The sequence below is a fragment of the Erythrolamprus reginae genome, chromosome 2 (genome assembly GCF_031021105.1).
Source record: "Erythrolamprus reginae isolate rEryReg1 chromosome 2, rEryReg1.hap1, whole genome shotgun sequence".
NCBI lineage: Eukaryota > Metazoa > Chordata > Lepidosauria > Squamata > Dipsadidae > Erythrolamprus > Erythrolamprus reginae.
The window spans coordinates 154,742,352-154,760,693 of NC_091951.1; the positions used below are offsets into that span (position 1 = coordinate 154,742,352).

Below are 18,342 nucleotides of genomic sequence, written 5' to 3' on the forward strand. Positions count from 1 at the left end.
TATTCTAACTTATCAGGAAGAAGTCACAGACAGTCTAGAGCCCAGAGACCTTTGGGTTGTGTTTTCTCTCAAAATAAGAATGAGTACACTAGAACTGTTGACTGTAGATCAAATATTTATCTCTGTGCGTATATACACACTCGGCAGAGTCTGAAGTGATTTAATATTTAGTTGACTTTTCTGCTGCAAGTACAGTCAACAAATGGCAAATGAGTGTTGCATATTAAGTACATCCTGGTAGACTTTTGCTGCTTTTTGATCAATTAATAAGTCAGCCCTAGAGCTAGTTTGCCAAATTAGAGCAATTTTGGGATCTTTAAACTCTTGTGTCATATTCAGCTATTTATTACTGCAACTCTGTTCTGTTTCAAACTACTCTTCTATCTACCAGCTGCTGCTTAGTACATAAAATCATCAAATAAGGAAGAGCTAAATTGTGTTATTAATGTTAGCTATACTTTGGCTTGATATTAATTGCAAATAATTTTATGATCAATTGTTCACCAAATGCTGCTACATCAGAATCTGTAAATAGTATGCTCCACCGTAAAATGGAATGGAAATAATTAGATTAGGCAGAACAAATTTTAACTATAATAATAAAATGGTTTATAAAATGGGGCTTTGCATAATACTCTGACAAGGTAGTTCCCTCCCCCAAGAAATTTGTAATCTTAAATTTCTGTTTTAGGCATGAAAAATGAGATGAGTACCGGGAAGATGCATTCAGTTTAATTACTGTATTTTTCAGAGTATAGACACACCTCTCCCTCCCCCCCCCAAAGTGGGTGAAAATTTTGATGCATCTTATAGACCAAATATGGGCATTTTTGGGCTCCAAAACCCTCTACGCATTGTGTTTTTATCTTTCCCTGCCCCCAGAAGCACTCTGCAGTCTCCACACTCTGCAGGCCAAAATCAGGCCTGTATTTGGTGAAAATGGGCCGTGCAGAGCTTCTGGGGGTTGAGGAGAGCAAAAACATGACACGCGGAGGTCAAAAACTATTTTTTTCTTGTTTTCCTCCTGTAAATGTAGCTGCATCTTATAGCCTAGTGCAGTGATGGTGAACCTTTTTTTCCCTTGGGTGTTTTATCATGCAATACAGTCTTTTACTTGTTCTTCTTCCATTTCAAATTTCAGTAACAATTGATATATTTTAGCAATTATATGTTCATTATTTCTACATAGTTCAAATTCAAATTCTGTCTTGTGTCCCTCCGTTCCAAATGGCCTTAATTCTTTCCCTTAACTGTGCATACAAAAACCTTTAAAACTGAATCCCTCTGCAACCAATTGCTCTCTTGATTTTGTCTTATTTTCTCAATGTTCCTGTTCTAGCAATTCTTAATAAGCTAACTACTTTTCTTTACCTACTATTTCTTTACTATAAAATACGGTACTTCTTGTGCTGAAGTCCATAAAGGCATTTCAGGGCACCATCTGGGTTTAAATCTGTTCCATATTCTCTCTTTTTTTGTGATCAAAGTTTTTAATTTTTTCCCCTCCACATATCAAATAATTACATCACCATAAACAAAACATGATAAAATATCACCGAAAATACATTGCTTTGATTTCAATCTGTTCCATATTCTCAATGTGGCACTTCCAATACAATGATTCTTAAAATAACATGGACTTTAATTTTATAATAATATAGACAACCCATGTAATCCGAATCTCATATTGTGCTCTTTTAATTCTAAAATTATCTTATTTCCTCAGGAAAAGCCACTCTTTCATGTAGACTGAGCACCCTTTCATCCATTGTTACTACCACTCTCACACACAAATACACATCTGTCTATCTATCTATCTATCTATCTATCTATCTATCTATCTATCTATCTATCTAATCTATCTATCATCTATCTAATCAATCAATCAATCTATCTATCTATCTATCTATCTATCTATCTATCTATCTCAAATTGTGTATCTAGAAGTTAAATAAATTTTTGGCAAGTGAAAATCACTCTTAGATGATTAGTCAGCCCCTCATTAGATTAGATTAGATTTATTGGATTTATATGCCGCCCCTTTCCGTAGACTCGGGGCGGTTCACAACAATGGTAAACAATACATAGTAACAAATCTAATATTAGCCATCTAAATTACAGTTTTAAGTTAAAAAATCCAAAAGAACCCCAGTATATAAAAAACAAGCACACAATCGAATCATACACAACAACTACATGGGCAAGGGGGAGATGTTTCAATTCCCCCATGCCTGACGGCAGAGGTGGGTTTTAAGGAGTTTCCGAAAGGCAAGGAGGGTGGGGGCAATCCTAATCTTAATAAGTAACCAATGCATGTTTGTAATGAGATTTAGCATCAACACACATTCTAAGCTGTGTTCTTCATATATGCATGGAGTTCTTAGTAGCCTTCACAGCTGCTTCTGAAAGCTTCATAAATGATTCTCCTTTGAGTAAAACCATTTTATTATTCAGGTATTTTGCATGCTTCCCATTCAATTATTCAGATGTTTTGAATGTCCCCCATTTCATTATTCAGATATTTTGCATGTTCTCCAAATAATTTGTATAACTAAGACTGTATTTTTAGATAAGTGGGCTTATATTTGTATATACAAATGAATGACTAATGCAGGAAAGAAGCTGGTGTTTTTTCATGATTATTCTAGAGAACAACTGCCAGATATATCTTAAGCCATGATATCGACTAGAGTTAAGGGGCTTATGTTTATGCATTCAAGTAAATTTAATTTATTTGTTATTATAAAATAACTGATGTGGGAGGGAAACTTTACTATGAACAACATTGTCCAGGTAGTTTATAAGCCACGGTGTTAGGTTTCTGTCCAAAGCAGTTGAGTTGGTAATATATAAACCAACAATGTGTGTTAATTTATATAGCTTTAACTGAGCTATGTTTGGTTAGGGTTGGAAAGAAACTTATTTGGAGCAAGTTAGAGCAATGAAAAAAACCCTGCAAAGACTTAGGGCTTTTGAAAACATTCTTTGCAAAGAGAAACAATGAAAGAGCTTGCAAGGTAAGAGTTAGGAAGATTGTTAGCAGCTAGTTAGGGCTGGTGGGGGGGGGGATGAAAGCTACATTCAGAGTATAACACACCCAAATTATCTGCCTCTTTTAGGGAGGAAAAAGATGCGTCTTATACTCCAAAAATATGGTACATTAGCAATATTCCCTTAAGCCATATTGCAGAAAATGCACTTTGTGGGTGAGAGTAAAAACATATAGTTAAAACATTTTCCTAAATCCTTTGTATTATAGAATACTTTGTCTAAAATATACTCTTTCTGAGTATATTTTAGTATATTGAATAGCATTTCAAAAGCATGCAAATGCAAGTAGATAAATAGGTACCATTTTGGTGAGAAGGTAACTGCATTCTGTGCACCTTAGCATACATTCATGCTGGTAACATGGCCACGGAAGTGTCTTTGGACAATGCTGGCCAGGAAATAAAGACGAGTAGTCTCCATGTAGTTAGACACAACTGGACAGGGGGAAACTTTATCTTTTTTATAGATAAAACAGAGACGATCAATTTCTTATTGATCGTTTATCACAGTGATGGCGAACCTTTTTTCCCCATGGGTCCCAAAAGTGCGCACGTGCGTGCTATCATGCCTGCGTGAGTGCCCACACCCATAATTCAATGCATGGGAAGGGTGAAAATGGCCTCCCTCTCTCCCTGGGGGCCAGAAATGGCCCATTTCCCAATTTCTGGTGGGTCTGGAAGGCCCATTTTTCACCCTCTCCAGGCTCTAGAGCAGGGGTCCTCAAACTTTGCAACTTTAAGACTTGTGGACTTCAACTCCCAGAATTCAACTTGTGGACTTCAACTCCCGGGGTCCTCAAACTTAGCAACTTTAAGACTTGTGGACTTAAACTCCCAGAATTCTCCAGCCAACTCCCAGAGAATTCTGGGAGTTGAAGTCCACAAGTCTTAAAGTTGCCAAGTTTGAAGAACTCTGCTCTAGAGGCTTCCCTGGAGCCTGGAAAAGGCAAAAATGCCTTCCCCCCCATCCCCCCAGATGCCCTCTGTAAGCCAAAAATGCCCTTCCATAGCTTCAGTGTGAGCCAAGAATCAACTGGTGAGCACATTGGAGATGAGCTAGGGCAATGGCTTGTGTGCCAGCAGATACGGCTCCGTGTGCATCACTGGTTTACTGGTTCGCCATCACTGGTTTACCATGTTGGCCAATTGCTCCTTAAAACAGTCTGTTTTCTTTCTGATCCTTTTAATTCAAAAGCTAAGTTATCCAACCACACTATAAAACTAGTAACTGGATTGTGTCAAAGAAGGGAGGAAGAATTGGGAGGAAGGGATCACAGAAGATAAATTGTGTTTGGTTTACATTTATTTTTAAAAATTAGGCAATGAATATGATTATTTCCCCCAAACTTAATAATCTTTCCCTTTGTTATGTTAAAAATTACAATATGTTGAAGAATTTTGGAATGCTCTGAGGACCACATCCAAGTTTTGGGAGGAGTGTTTTGGATTAACGCCGTGTAAGATTTTACTGATGGTTGCAGAATATGCAGAATATAGCTGTAAACATACTGAATCACTGTCCCTATCCCTTGACAGGCAAATGATATGACAGGCATATAAAGATAGAATGGACTGTGCTATAATAATTAATGACCTGAGGTTCAGTCTGCTGCAGTCTGTTGGAGGGTCATCATAGAGAGAAAGACAGATTCAAATCCCTCCATGACCATGAAGTTCACTGGATAAGCCTAGACCAGTCATTATTCCTCAGGATTAAACAGTGGAGAAGAGGAACATTTGCAACCGCCTTGAGTCTTTTGGAAGAAGAAGAGAATGCATAATGGAATTCTTCTCCCTGTCTTCTTAGTCTTTAGTCATCACCAACTCAGCCAAGCGCTCTTCCACTGTTGGAGAAATTGTCAACCTGATGTCAGTGGATGCCCAGAGATTCATGGACCTGACTACCTTCCTCAACATGCTGTGGTCTGCACCACTTCAAATATGCCTTGCTTTATACTTTCTCTGGCAGGTATAGAACTTTTTCCTGGATTTGTTGCTGGGCAAAATTATTACGTTAAATCTGACCTTGTACTAGAGAAGCTCTAGTAGAGGAAGTCGTCTTACAGACGACTGGTTGTTTCCAGTATAATGAAAAAGCATGTGTTTTGCAACTTTCATAATAATCAAGGGGTTAACTGAGGATACAATAGCCTATGGAGATTAGTAGCAATAGATTTAGATTTCAAAAGCTGCAGCTGGAACATGGAAGATATGGTTGTAATCAGAAATGGGCAGCCAAAATTTTTACTGCCACACTGTGGGTGTGGCTTATTTTGTGGGTGTGGCTTGATGGTGATGTGACTGGGTAGGAGTGGCTTGCCGGCCATGTGACCAGGTAGGAGTGGTTTGAATGATCATCATCGTTCAAGTGAACTGTTAAGTCCTCGACTTACAACCTCACCAGTGTCGCTCTCTGGGGTGACAATATACTTTGCGTTTCCCGCACTCTCCTTCCTGGGTTGCCCCCTGCCTCAGGCTGGGTAGCTAGGCGAACGGGTGCCGATCAGCTGTTGAGAAAAGAGGGGGGAGGAAATGGGGTCCCTGCAACTCCTGCCAGTGCTGGTCTACCAAGGAGGAGGAGCAGGATGGGAGGGTGGGATGGTCAGCTGGAGCTGGGCACACAGCTTCATTCCTGCCAATGGAACTGCGTTCCACCCCGTCCTGCCTGCTGCCCACCCCTGGTTCTAATGCTGGTAAAAGAGAAATGGTTTTAGGGATGGGTGAGAGAGGGAATTTTATTTATTTATTTATTTGTTTGTTTTGTCCAATACACAATAATACACAATGAAGGTTACAGAGGATATAATCAGGTAGAATGTATTAAAGGGGGAATAGAGGAGAAAACAAAGGAGTGAAATATAACTATGAGAGAATAGCAGAAAAAGATATAGGTATAGAAGAGAAGATATAGGAGATATAGGAGAGACAATAGGACAGGGGACGGTAGGCACTCTGGTGCACTTATGTACGCCCCTTACCTCATTTTTCCTGTTCATTAAAAGATTTATACTTTGCTAGTGGTTGACATCAGGGGCGGATTCCCAATCCTGCCGCTACCGATGCTCTGCGTATGCAGCTTCACTTCTGCATGTACGTGTGCACATCGCAGCATGTTTTTGTTTCTGCGTATGCACAGGAAACAAAATCTTGCGAGAGGGGCGCGCACGTGCAGGAGAAACAAAGTTGCACACGCAGCACAACTTTCGCTACCGGTGTGGCATCCTTATCCGTACCAGTAGCAACCTGTTACTGGTTGACATCCTATCTGTTTTGTAATAATATTATAAAAGTCCCATCCAGATAAGCTGCTAGTGGTGTCTGAAAAAAGTAGGTGTAAAAAAAAATACAAGTTCTACACAACAGCTAAAAATATACCATTGTTTTGGCACATTCTTGGCACCATTATAATCTCTGATTTATTCACTACTGTGAAAGTTAACTCAAACAGAAAAACAGATTTGTGGGCACATGTTTGCTGTTGTGCTGTCATCTCTGTACAGTACCTTGCCTGCCACCAAAGGGTATATTTGTTTGTGGTTATATTTTTAAAAGTGAAAACAGCAACATGTTTCTGTCTAGAGTTCCAATGAAAAGCAGCCAAGGACCCGTTTTGAAAAAGCAAAACAAAAACACCAAGTGTTAATATTCCTATGTATTCTACATTGTAGAGAAAAAAATGAAAATCCTTTATGAGAAAACAAGAATGTTCATGGCCATCAATATCCCTTGTTGAAGACCTCTTGATGACTTTAAGTCTACACGTTTTTCTGAAGAGTAGTAAATAGTGATGGGCGAACCGAACCCGCACAATTCGTGTCCGTACTGAATTTTGCGGTGTTCGGTATACCGAACACGAAATTTTTTGAAACTTCGGGCAAAATTCGGGGTCACATTTGGCATTCGGAGCTTTGACGTCACTGGCAGGTTGCTAAGGACCAAGGTGATCACTCCCTGGATTCCATGGAATCCAGGAAGTGATCACCTTGGCGTCCTTAGCAACCTGCCGGTATACGTGACGTCAAAGCTCCACCCACGGAATCTCTTGGTGGGATTCCCTGTTCTGGTTCAGGTTCGGCCGAATTTTGCGTAAAGTTCATCCGAACTTGCCGAACCCGAACACTGTTGGGTTCGCCCATCACTAGCAGCAAATGATGATTTCCACCATGTTTTAAATTCAAGTGACCAGAATAATAATTGGTGTATTTTATATCCTTTTAAGGCTTTGGGGCCTTCTGTGTTGGCAGGAGTGGCTGTGATGGTTCTGCTCATCCCATTGAATGCTGTGATTGCTATGAAAACCAGAGCATTCCAGGTAGATATATGTCCATAGTGATCATTCCTAATGAAGCTCTGTACCTGAATGAATCTCATCTTTTTTTAAAAAAGGCAGGACAATTGTTTCCATGCTGCTCAGAAGAGCAACATGCCTTCACCCTGGAGAGCTCATCAATGCACCTCCTTTCATAGTTTTAGGTCTGGGCTTTTCCTTGACTTTAGTCAAGGTAACAAATTAAGCTGTACTTGACTATAAACTTGTTTATTTTCTGCACTGTATACAGTTGGTTTGCCATATTTTTCTTCAGGGTATTTTTCAAGTTCCCAGTGTAGACTATAGTCCTAGAATTTCCTGGTGATTTGCATAGTTTTTCAAGATCAGATGAAATACTGTCTTAAAGCAATAAAACCAATATAATATTTATATGTAAAAACTTTGCCTTCTTTTTAAGGATTATTGGACTAAAATGGTTAGCATATATCTAAAAGGAGAATGAATCAAACAAACATGTGTTTTTAATAGGAAAATGAACACAAGAACAAGGGGACACAATCTGAAGTTAGTTGGGGGAAAGATCAAAAGCAACATGAGAAAATATTATTTTACTGAAAGAGTAGTAGATCCTTGGAACAAACTTCCAGCAGACGTGGTAGATAAATCCACAGTAACTGAATTTAAACATGCCTGGGATAAACATATATCCATCCTAAGATAAAATACAGAAAATAGTATAAGGGCAGACTAGATGGACCATGAGGTCTTTTTCTGCCGTCAGACTTCTATGTTTCTATGTTTCTATGTAACATCTTCTCTAAGGCCATTTCGTAAACTAGAATTGTTAAAGTGATCAGAGCTAAACAGTTTTATCACACAGTCCACCTATTCTGTGGACCTTATTGGATGCATTGTGATAATTAATTGGGTGCATAAATTGTATACAATGTTTCCAGTCGAAAATGGAGAAGTGATTTTATAAATAAAAAATATTTAAAAGCTAACTTTTCAATTACATTGAATTTGAATTGTAAAAATAAATTATAATTTTAAATCTTAAATAGTAATTTGACCATGATAAGTAAGTTCATATTTGTGTGCAAATGTGTGAAGAGAATCCATACCTCTGGCAATTATGGTGTGTTAAAAGTTACCTATGCCAGGAGGGGTACAATTTGATCATATCTCAAATATTAATATTTATAGTCTATAATATATAATATGTGATTTGCACCACTGTCTGGCAGATATGTGAAACTATAGTGACAAATTTCATTTCATTTAAATCATTGATTTAAATTATCTCTCCCCCCCCCTTTGTTAATTCATATCTGAGATTTAAATTATTTTGATTTAAGTCAATCTATCCTGCCAAGAACTGCAAAGCATATGTTTTGTCACCAAGATGCCCATGAACTGCCACTTGACTGGTGTACTGTAGGGTTCCTGCTTGGGCAGGGGGTTGAACTCGATGGCCTTCATGGTCCCTTTCAACTCTAACAATCAATCAATCAATCAATCAATCAAGAAAGAAAGAAAGAAAGAAAGAAAGAAAGAAAGAAAGAAAGAAAGAAAGAAAGAAAGAAATCTAGCCTGTCAATAAAAAGAAATATTAAACTCTTGTAGAACAAAGACTGAATGACTTAGTGTTCCTGATCTTTCAAACTCTGGTACTGTCCTATGAAAAGCACAGATTTTACTTCCTTTCCCTTTATAGAAATGCTTGTTTTTCTGGTAACCAATACATCTGCTTCCAACACTAGGCAAAAATGCCATGCCTGCATCAAAACCAGTGGTAATTTTTTTTTTTTAAGTACCAGTTTCTCTTCAAGATTCTTTTCTTTTTATGGAAATCCCTTTGTAAAAAGCACAGGATAAAGAGTTATAAAAGGCACCGGGTAATGATATTCTTTATATTCTCTTAGGTAGAACAGATGAAGTACAAAGATGCCCGCATTAAGCTAATGAATGAAATTCTAAGTGGCATAAAAGTACTCAAGCTCTATGCTTGGGAACCATCCTTTGCAGAAAAAGTACTGAAGATTCGGAAGAATGAACTTCGGGTTTTGAAGAAATCTGCCTATTTAAATTCTATATCAACCTTTGCATGGATCAGCGCACCATTTCTGGTAGGTCTCAATCAGTGGTGGGATTCAAAAATGTTTGCACATGGTTCTGTGGGCATGGTATGGCTTGCTGGGCGTGGCTTGGTATTATTTTTTATTATTATTATTTATTGGATTTGTATGCCGCCCCTCTCCGCAGACTCGGGGCAGCTAACAACAGTGGTAAAACAACATGAACAATCCAATTAATAAAAACAACTAAAAAACCCTTATTATGGTATGTGTGGCAGGGGATGGATACTGTAAAATCTCCATCCCCACCCCATTCAGGGGAAGGACACTGCAAGATCTCCATTCCCTCTCCATTTCAGAGGAGGGTTACTACAAAATCTCCATTTTCTCATAGATGGGGGCTGGGCCAGTCAGTGGTGATACTTACCAGTTCTCCGAACTACTCAAAATTTCTGCTATCAGTTCTCCAGAACTGGTCAGAACCTGCTGTAACCCATCTCTGGTCTCATATGAACAACTATTCTTGTGGTTTCCTAAATGCATACAAGTTCAGTTCTAGAAAGGGGTTGCTTAGGTTGATCTTGGTTAACTCACCATGGACAACTTGCTGCAGAATAACTCGCCATGGGACAATTCAACATTGTATTGATCATTCAGTTACTTTTTTATTGGTGACCATGTTTTCGTCAAAATTATTGTAACTCTTGTTGAATTATCCTGTGGCAAGTTGTCCCATGGTGAGTTAGCCATGGCAAGTTGACTCATCCATACTTAGATACTCTTCATGGAAGGCAGGGAATATTTGAAGATTGATTCCATCTTTGAAGGGACTACAAGAAGGAAATTCTGAGCTACCTTAAAAAAAATGCACAAAAATTTTGGCTGAACTTAATTGTTTCTCTAAGCAGAACAATCTATCGTAGATAATTTTTTGTCATAGCTGAAATATCTCTTTCTCATAAGGGATAGTCAGAGCGACTATTATCTAGTTAGCCTTTTTCTTCTGCCAAATTCTGACACTATTTATAAGATAATCAAAACAGAATAGTGTTGCTAATTGACCCCACCTTAGATAAATTGTTTGAAAATCCTAGGAAACTCACAAACAAAAAGTACACATTAATCCTGAAGAAATTTAGATTTGGAAGTGAAACAAATGAATTAGCAGCAGCCATAATCTACCTCTTGCAATGGCCAGGCAACTGTTCCCCCAAAACCATATAGGATATGTACTTCCTTGTTTGCCCCATTTTCTTTTCTTGAAGATCCTGATCAGAAAGAAGTGTAATGTTTGTTTTATACAAACTGTTGAAAGGTTAGCTAAATGATAAAACATTTCTGAAATTCAATGTTAATTTAAGTTTATTCATCGGTTTTATATTTAAACTAGCAAAACCATATTTCCAGTTCTTAACTTTTTTTTTTTTGCCTTTACTCTAACCAGCTTCCCACCAACTTTAGCCACCATCAGCATCATGAAAATTTAGGTGTCGAATGAGAAAGAACCCAGCCTTTAAGAAGGCATCATATTGCTTAACAGATTTAAGTAGAAACTAACTGTAAACCAGCATGTCTGTTGTTGCATCCATTTGATGGAATAAAAAAGTTACACCAATTTAATTCAATGCCCAAGCCTCTATTTTGTGTGAACTGATAATCTCAATGGCCTATTTTAAGTTTTACTTACCTAGTGAGGAAATTGTAACAGGGAATATCTTCCTTGATAATTCATAACAATCCTGCCTCACCTTACTTTCTCCAGCTTTTGGAGAACTTCTCTTAAGTTTCTTTGAAGTCGCCCCATCTTTTTTTCCTTTATAACAGGACAACGTAGGACAGGTGGTTAATTTTCGTTCTTACATTTCTAGTCTAAGAAGTAAAACATTCAAAGCCATGGGTTGTTGACTTGTTAAACCAGTTTGTGTTTTCTGGTTTCCAGGTTGCCTTGACCACCTTTGCTGTCTATGTCAGTGTGGATGAGAAGAATATTCTTGATGCAGAGAAAGCATTTGTGTCACTCTCCCTATTTAATCTCTTAAGGTTCCCACTCAATATGCTTCCTCAGGTCATTAGTAATATTGTACAGGTAAGAATGGACTTTGCCTTTTTTAAAAAAAAAAACCCACTAAATGCAAAGAGGACTGTAAGACTATCATTGTTGTTAGCCGCCCCGAGTCTACGGAGAGGGGCGGCATACAAATCCAATAAATTATTATTATTATTATTATTATTATTATTATTATTATTATTATTTCGTCCCATACAAATAGGACCAATGATTGGCTTATGTGTAATGCCACTATGGGCTATAGCAATATATGTCTTGAGCATACCCAAATTTAACTCCTGTTACAGTTCTTAGGTTCTACATAGCTTCCTCTAGGAACCATTTAAAAAAAACCCAGGTAATATGTTCACTGATTGGACTGGGTTACTTGGGGAATATTAGCTCAGTTTTACTAATAATGTAACCAATGAGATCCTTTCTGGATCTACATCAGAGTGCTAATTTTAACTTGGAAAGGCTATCACTTTGCAGTAGCTAACTTATTATATTAAAAACTTCTCAGAAATTCTGAAGCATGACTGACTCCAGTAGTTATATAACAGGCAGCGTCCTAGAATGCATAGTTCCGTCTAAGCTGAGCAGTGAGCAATCACTCACTTAAAAATCATCATCAACTCAGAGTTTTCCAAACCTGCCCAGAAGCCGAGAGGGAAAGAGTGAGAGGGAAGGAGAGAGAGAGGAAGAGAGGAAGAGAGAGAAACAGATAGAAAAAAGAGAGGAAGGAAAAGAGAAAGAAAAAGAATGGGAGTAAGGAAGAGAGAAAGAAAATCAAAATCTAGTTTGAAACTAGCTCAACTATTTAAGTGGCATTTTGATATTGATAGAGTTGCCCTATTATGAGCTCACTGTTATAGACACACAGTACAGTATTTTATTTTGAAATTCTCTGAGGCAAAACAGGGTGGGTTTTTTATTTGTTTGTTTGTTTGTTTGTTTGTTTGTTTGTTTATTATTTCTGTGCCCCCCAGTCCCAAAGGGACTGCCGCTCAGACACTATACTTTTCTGCCCACCCCCCCAAAAAAATTAGAGGGAACACTGCTAGAATGAGGTCTTTACATCCATGGTCCCAATGTTTTAAACTTCCTCCCTAGAATGTCTCATTTCCTCTTTTGGCAAGTTGGTATTGCAGTATTGTTGTGGGAAACTTGGAAATCTATGGGGAAACTGGTGTGGAAGGTTATTATTCTTGATGTTCATCAATTGTGGGGAAATATGGAGGGGATTATTTTTCTGATATTGAAATTTATGTATTCTATATTCGATTATATTTTATCCAGCTAATAATTAATGGGAAGTTGAAAGCAAATGTTAATACACAAATATAAAATAGGAATAAAGAATCCAATTTTACACAAACAGCCTAGTAGTAAGATACGTTTAATTCATCCCTCTATTTTCTTTGTTTGTGCTTTATTTCGCTTTCTATGAGTTACCCAGAAAGTAATGCACCACATTTTATTTTGTTCAACAATTATTTATTGAACACAATGAAACTTACACACAAGAAAAAATGATGTTTCTTCTACACACTCTATTTTTCCACATAATCTCCGACCTGTTCTATGGCCTTCCTCCAGCAAGACACAAGGGCGTGTATGCCCTGTCAGTACCACTCCTTGTTCTAATGGCCTCACCCTCTGTTCTTCTGTACTGTTCTTCTAATGGCCTCACCCTCTGTGCCCAGCAACTAGCCGTATTTCTGTCGACTGCAGATTCTCCATAAACAGTTTCTTTCTCCACAGTGAGAAATTCAATGACGACACGCTGCTTGTAACGTACATCACTTAAAGACGCCATTTCAAAACACTACTGCAGCTACAAAAAATTTACGCACGCACTCCTGACAATTCAAATAATGTATATCTAAAGTTTCGCATTTGTACCATTACTGTAGACTGAGAAAAAAAATGTGGTGCATTGCTTTCCGGGCGACCCTCGTAATCTCAATTATGATCATTTGTGTTGTTGCAATTCTAGCTGAAAGAGAAAAGGACTGTGGGAGGGATCCATACTCTGATGGTCAAATTTACAAATTGTTTTAAAATCAGCAAATTGTTATAAAACCTACATTAAACTCTTGCCAAATGAATTTGCCACTGTAGTGTGTCTCCTTTAGCTTGGACCTAGTCTGGATCATAGGCAGATATATTCTGCTGCACTGAAGTAAATTATGACAAACATTGCACCAGCAAATTTCACATGTTAAATTTATAATCTGCCCATCTCTCCAATAATTTTAAATATACAGTGTTCCCTCGATTTTCGCGGGTTCGAACTTTGCGAATAGCCTATACCACGGTTTTTCAAAAAATATTAATTAAAAAATACTTCGTGGTTTTTTCCCTATACCATGGTTTTTCCCGCCCGATGATGTCATACATCATCGCCAAACTAATAATTTTTCCAAAAAAATAAAAATAATAATTATTGTTAATAAATAATTATGTTTATAAATATCAGGATCACTAAGTGTCTTATTCAATGGTGAGTACCAGTAATAATGGTGAGTAAATGGTTGTTAAGGGAATGGGAAATGGTAATTTAGGGGTTTAACGTGTTAAGGGATGGCTTGTGATACTGTCCATAGCCAAAAAAGGGGGAATTACTTCCGCATCTCTACTTCGTGGAAATTCGACTTTCGCGGGCGGTCTCGGAACGCATCCCCGGTGGAAATCGAGGGAACACTGTATACATTTATATACCTCCGAATGTATAAGTTGCCTTTCTCTCCAATTCCTCCTCAATTTTGATGGTGGCTGGTCCAGCGTCCTCCAGTAAGTCATCCCATGGCTGACGTTGGCCTTGAATGTGGGTCTCCCCAGGCCTAGTCTAATATCTTCAACAACCTAATAGTTTGAGACATAGACTAAGAACCATCGTGAGCTGCTGTTTCCCCTTGGGAGGATTCTCAGAATGTCCCATCATTAAACCAATCAGTTTTCCCATGTATTCCCCAGACAAATGTTTCACTGCAAAGGATTCAACACTTCTTGTCACATGATGAACTTGATCCAAACTGTGTGGAAACCAAGTCAATTACTCCAGGTAACACTCTACTTTGGTTGATATAAAAGCATGGAAGGTGAAATGGAGTTTGTTTACATGGGGGGGGGGAGGGGAGAATGAGGGCTGGTTTGTAACTTCTAAAGGTTACACCACAAATTGACAGGGGCATTAGGATTGCAATTCCCGGTAATTTGCAAGCAATTCTGGCATGGAAATTCTTACCCTATCCAAAAAGTGCCAGGTTCAGGAGGCTTTCATAAATGCTTTTCTGATGAAATGTGCAGAGTTTTTAAGATACGCTTCATAAGTGCATGGAAAGGTTGCAGCACCTAGTGAGAATTCATGTTCATATTCTCAATAGAATCTGCAGACTGCACATACACGTATTTTTAGTGAAATCATTTGACATTTTCAGCTTTAAAAAAAGAACACTGCTCCTTGGGCAGTTTAAATGTATAATTAGATAAATTTGCAGTTTAGGTCTTCTCGCTTTGAGATATGGTAATGTATAAGGTAGATAATCTGGTTCATTTTGCTTGCCAAATGATATCTTTATGTCATTCCTTCTGTAAACTGAAAAAGTGATTATATCATCTAAGTTGTTTCTAATAGAATAGGAATAATTATTCTTAATTAATTATTACATAAATTAATTAATAAATTAAATAGAAGAATAATTATTCTTATTCTGAACTCTTTTCTCATATGGCACATAGATCATTATGCTAACTAATCCTATTGTAAGATGGTTTATATGTGTAGAGTTAACATGGAGCTTAACAACAGTATTTTTTCATGAATCTTAATTGATTCATCTCTACCGAAATTTTATATCCTAAGCCATAATTTGAGGTGACAGAAAGGGCGCCTTCTGAGGACCTCATAATACACTCCTTCCTCCTCCAGTACTGCTGGTAGAAGTGGATGAGATTTTGGTTTGTGTCAATTTAATTATAGTTTAAAGCTGATTTAACTGTAGTCCAGATTAATGACTTTTTCCCAGTCTTGGGTGAGATGACAAACCCAGAGGTTAATAAAAGAAACATCATTTCTGGGAGAGAAGGTAGAAAACAGGGAGTAAATTGAGGGCCAAGGAAGTCCAAGGGCATTTGATAAACCCTGGCTTTGCTGGGACATCCAAACACAGGCGGTGGCTGTCCCAGGTTCTCTCCTGTCCAGAGTGTTTTTAATTTGAAAGATTGAAAAAGAAGCCAAAATGGTTTCAAGTGGCTCACTGGGTTGCTTGTACCTCTATGCAAAAGCCTCGGGGCCCAATTAGATGAGCAGGCAGATTCTAGGTTGCTTCTCTTTTCTGATACCTAGCTTCCATGCCATGTGTCTGAATAAAAGAAGCAGAAGTGAATAAAGGCTTACTGTATTGCATGCAACTCCACAGACGAAGCCTGCATCTGTTCCTCTATTCAACTTGAAAGCTTGCTAGAATTTCCACTGATGCCTTGCTTGCCGCCCTGATGACTCGCCCTTAGTCTTTGAGAGACTTTTCCATTTGCAGGAAAAGGAAATTTTGGGGGGGGGGGGGCAAGTATTGAGCATTGTCTCTAGGAACTAACTAGCTGATAAACAAGCGTGAGTTTTAGTCCTTGCCAATGGATAAATATTTAAGCTAAGGTTGCTTATGTTAAAAGGCATTTCACCTTATCTCATAAACAGTGTTGCTTAGGAGAGCAACTTGGAAGAGGCTACAGAAGCTTCTGACATTCTATAACATTTTGGAGAATGACCCTCAACTTTTCAAAATCTGCTTTCTGTTGATCTGACCTGTGATTGACATCATGACTTGTCATTACTCACATAACAAGACGTTGCTTACAGAGCTGGGGGAAAATAAGAGTAAACTCAAATCTCTTTAGCAAACTCATCCAAGTAGTCTACTACTTCTTTTGGCATTAAACATCTATACTCTTTCCAGTGTAATTCTGTACATGTCTATTCCGAAATAAATCATACTGCCTTCGACCAGGACGCATGCATAGGATTCTTCCCAGATGTTGCTCTCCAAATGTTGCTGGACTTGCTGGCTTTGGGCGAAGTTACATCTCAACATATCTGGAGGGCTCCATATTGGGAGACATTGATGGATAGAATTGCAGCTTCATTTTTTGTCCTTTATGTTTTGTTGTGTTTATAGGATACGCAGTTACCATAAGGCATGGAACATTCAGCTGGGCGAAGGATCTTGACCCAGCTCTGAAGGAGTAAGGAAACTTTTTTCAGTTGTATTTGTTGACATTTTCTGGCATCTTGTCTTTCTGGGATTGAGCAGCTTTTGCAGTTTTTAAATATTATTTGAAAGGAAACACACACACACCAGTTTGTGTGTTTTTAAATTTGGAACTGATGGCTTATGTAAGTTAAAATTAGTCATTTCAAACTTTGCAGCATTTTTCCTGTTTTTCAATCTCTTTTTAAAAAAAATATGTTTATTAGATATATACATTAAAAACAGGGTACAGAAAAGTAAAGGGAATATATATAATGTACATTCTAGCAATTATAATTTACTTATATAGCATGCGTGAGTGGGGAAGGAGAAAGGAAGAAAGGGAAAGGGATTTAGAAAGAAGGGAAAGAAATACAAGAGGAGGAAGGATAGTAAAATAGAGCAAGAAAAGAGGAGTAAAAAGAGTGTCGGGGGCCAGCGTTAGAGCTGGGGCTTCCATGTTTTGCGGCCTGTGGTTTAAGCATATAGGTGGTGTAGATTTTCCTGAAGTTTTATCCATATGTATTTGACGTAGTTGCTAGTGCCAACATTTATCAGTGGTTTAAGGGTTTGTTCATTCAGTTTCTTTGTACAGTGGTACCTCGACATACGAGTTTAATTCGTGCCAGAGCCGACCTCGTATGTCGATCAATTCGTATCTCGAACCAATGCATTTAGATTTGGCTTTTCGCCGGAGATAACTGGAAAAAATAGAATTCTTGCGCCACCTAGTGGACGCTCTGCTCGTATCCCGAATTTAAGCTCATATGTAGAACAGAAATTTTGCTTGCCTCTCTGCTCGTAACTTGGAATACTCACATGTGGAGGAGCTCGTATCTAGAGGTACTACTGTAGTTCAAAATTTGTGTCGATCGATGTTTACAGTTTATCGTTTCAATTTGATATTATGATTCATGTCGTAGTTTACTGGTTTTACACGTTGTTTTAGTTGGACATTTTTCTTGATATATAATTTTTAAGTAATTTCTTTTTTTTAACCAATGGTACCATTTGTCCCATGCTTTGTAAAAATCCTGTTTTTCAATTTCAATTACTTCTTGAATGGTTACTGAGGGAGATGTGACTAAGCCGCTTGTTATTTTCCTTACACAATATGCGACATCATTCTCAGTGAACTACAATTGGGATTTTGCAAAATGCAAATGTGTTGAAGGCTGTTGCTGTGCTTTCTCCCATTGCTTGAGAAGAGAATGCAGACTTTACAATGTTGGGCCCACCATTTCGATAGATTATCTCAGGCTAGAATGGATTCTGTAGCTTTGCATCCCTTTCACAAATGGCACAGTGGTTTTGTATATTCATCAGTTGTGTAGAACAATTGTAGATGCTCACTGTGAGCAACATCTGCAATTTACTTCTTCAGTTCAATCCCATTCCTTGATGGATGGCAATCCTTAAGTAGCAAATTGCTATCAATTCTTAAGGCTTTCTTGCTCAATTCATATCTAGGATTAAACTGACTTTTCTTCATGGGGCAGTCAGAAAATTCAGGCAAGTACATTCTTTACAAAGGCCTTATATGCTCAGAGGTCTGTTCCGTGTATTAATTCTGACTCTAGGCATAAACAAATATGTGCATTTAGCTAAAGAGATTATACTTCTGACAAAAGCTACATGCAAACAATGT

The 18,342-nt window shown here is 38.0% G+C and overlaps 1 protein-coding gene across 4 annotated transcripts in view; it reads left to right on the top strand.

Annotated features, from left to right (window-relative positions):
- The window catches only part of ABCC3 (ATP binding cassette subfamily C member 3), a 221,676-nt gene that overhangs the window by 162,839 nt on the left and 40,495 nt on the right, over positions 1-18,342 (top strand). For 2 of the 4 annotated variants that reach the window (XR_011558081.1, XM_070740010.1), the window contains exons 10-15: positions 4,858-5,019; positions 7,270-7,362; positions 9,246-9,449; positions 11,338-11,484; positions 14,425-14,512; positions 16,623-16,689. Coding sequence is in view for 3 of the 4 variants with exons in the window: in XM_070740010.1 (XP_070596111.1) it covers positions 4,858-5,019; positions 7,270-7,362; positions 9,246-9,449; positions 11,338-11,484; positions 14,425-14,512; positions 16,623-16,689 (761 nt within the window). In the remaining variant the exon portion in view is untranslated. Of the gene's footprint in view, positions 1-2,315; positions 2,455-4,857; positions 5,020-7,269; positions 7,363-9,245; positions 9,450-11,337; positions 11,485-14,424; positions 14,513-16,622; positions 16,690-18,342 lie in introns of those variants that run through there. The other 2 variants (XM_070740011.1, XM_070740012.1) reach the window with 2 other exon arrangements.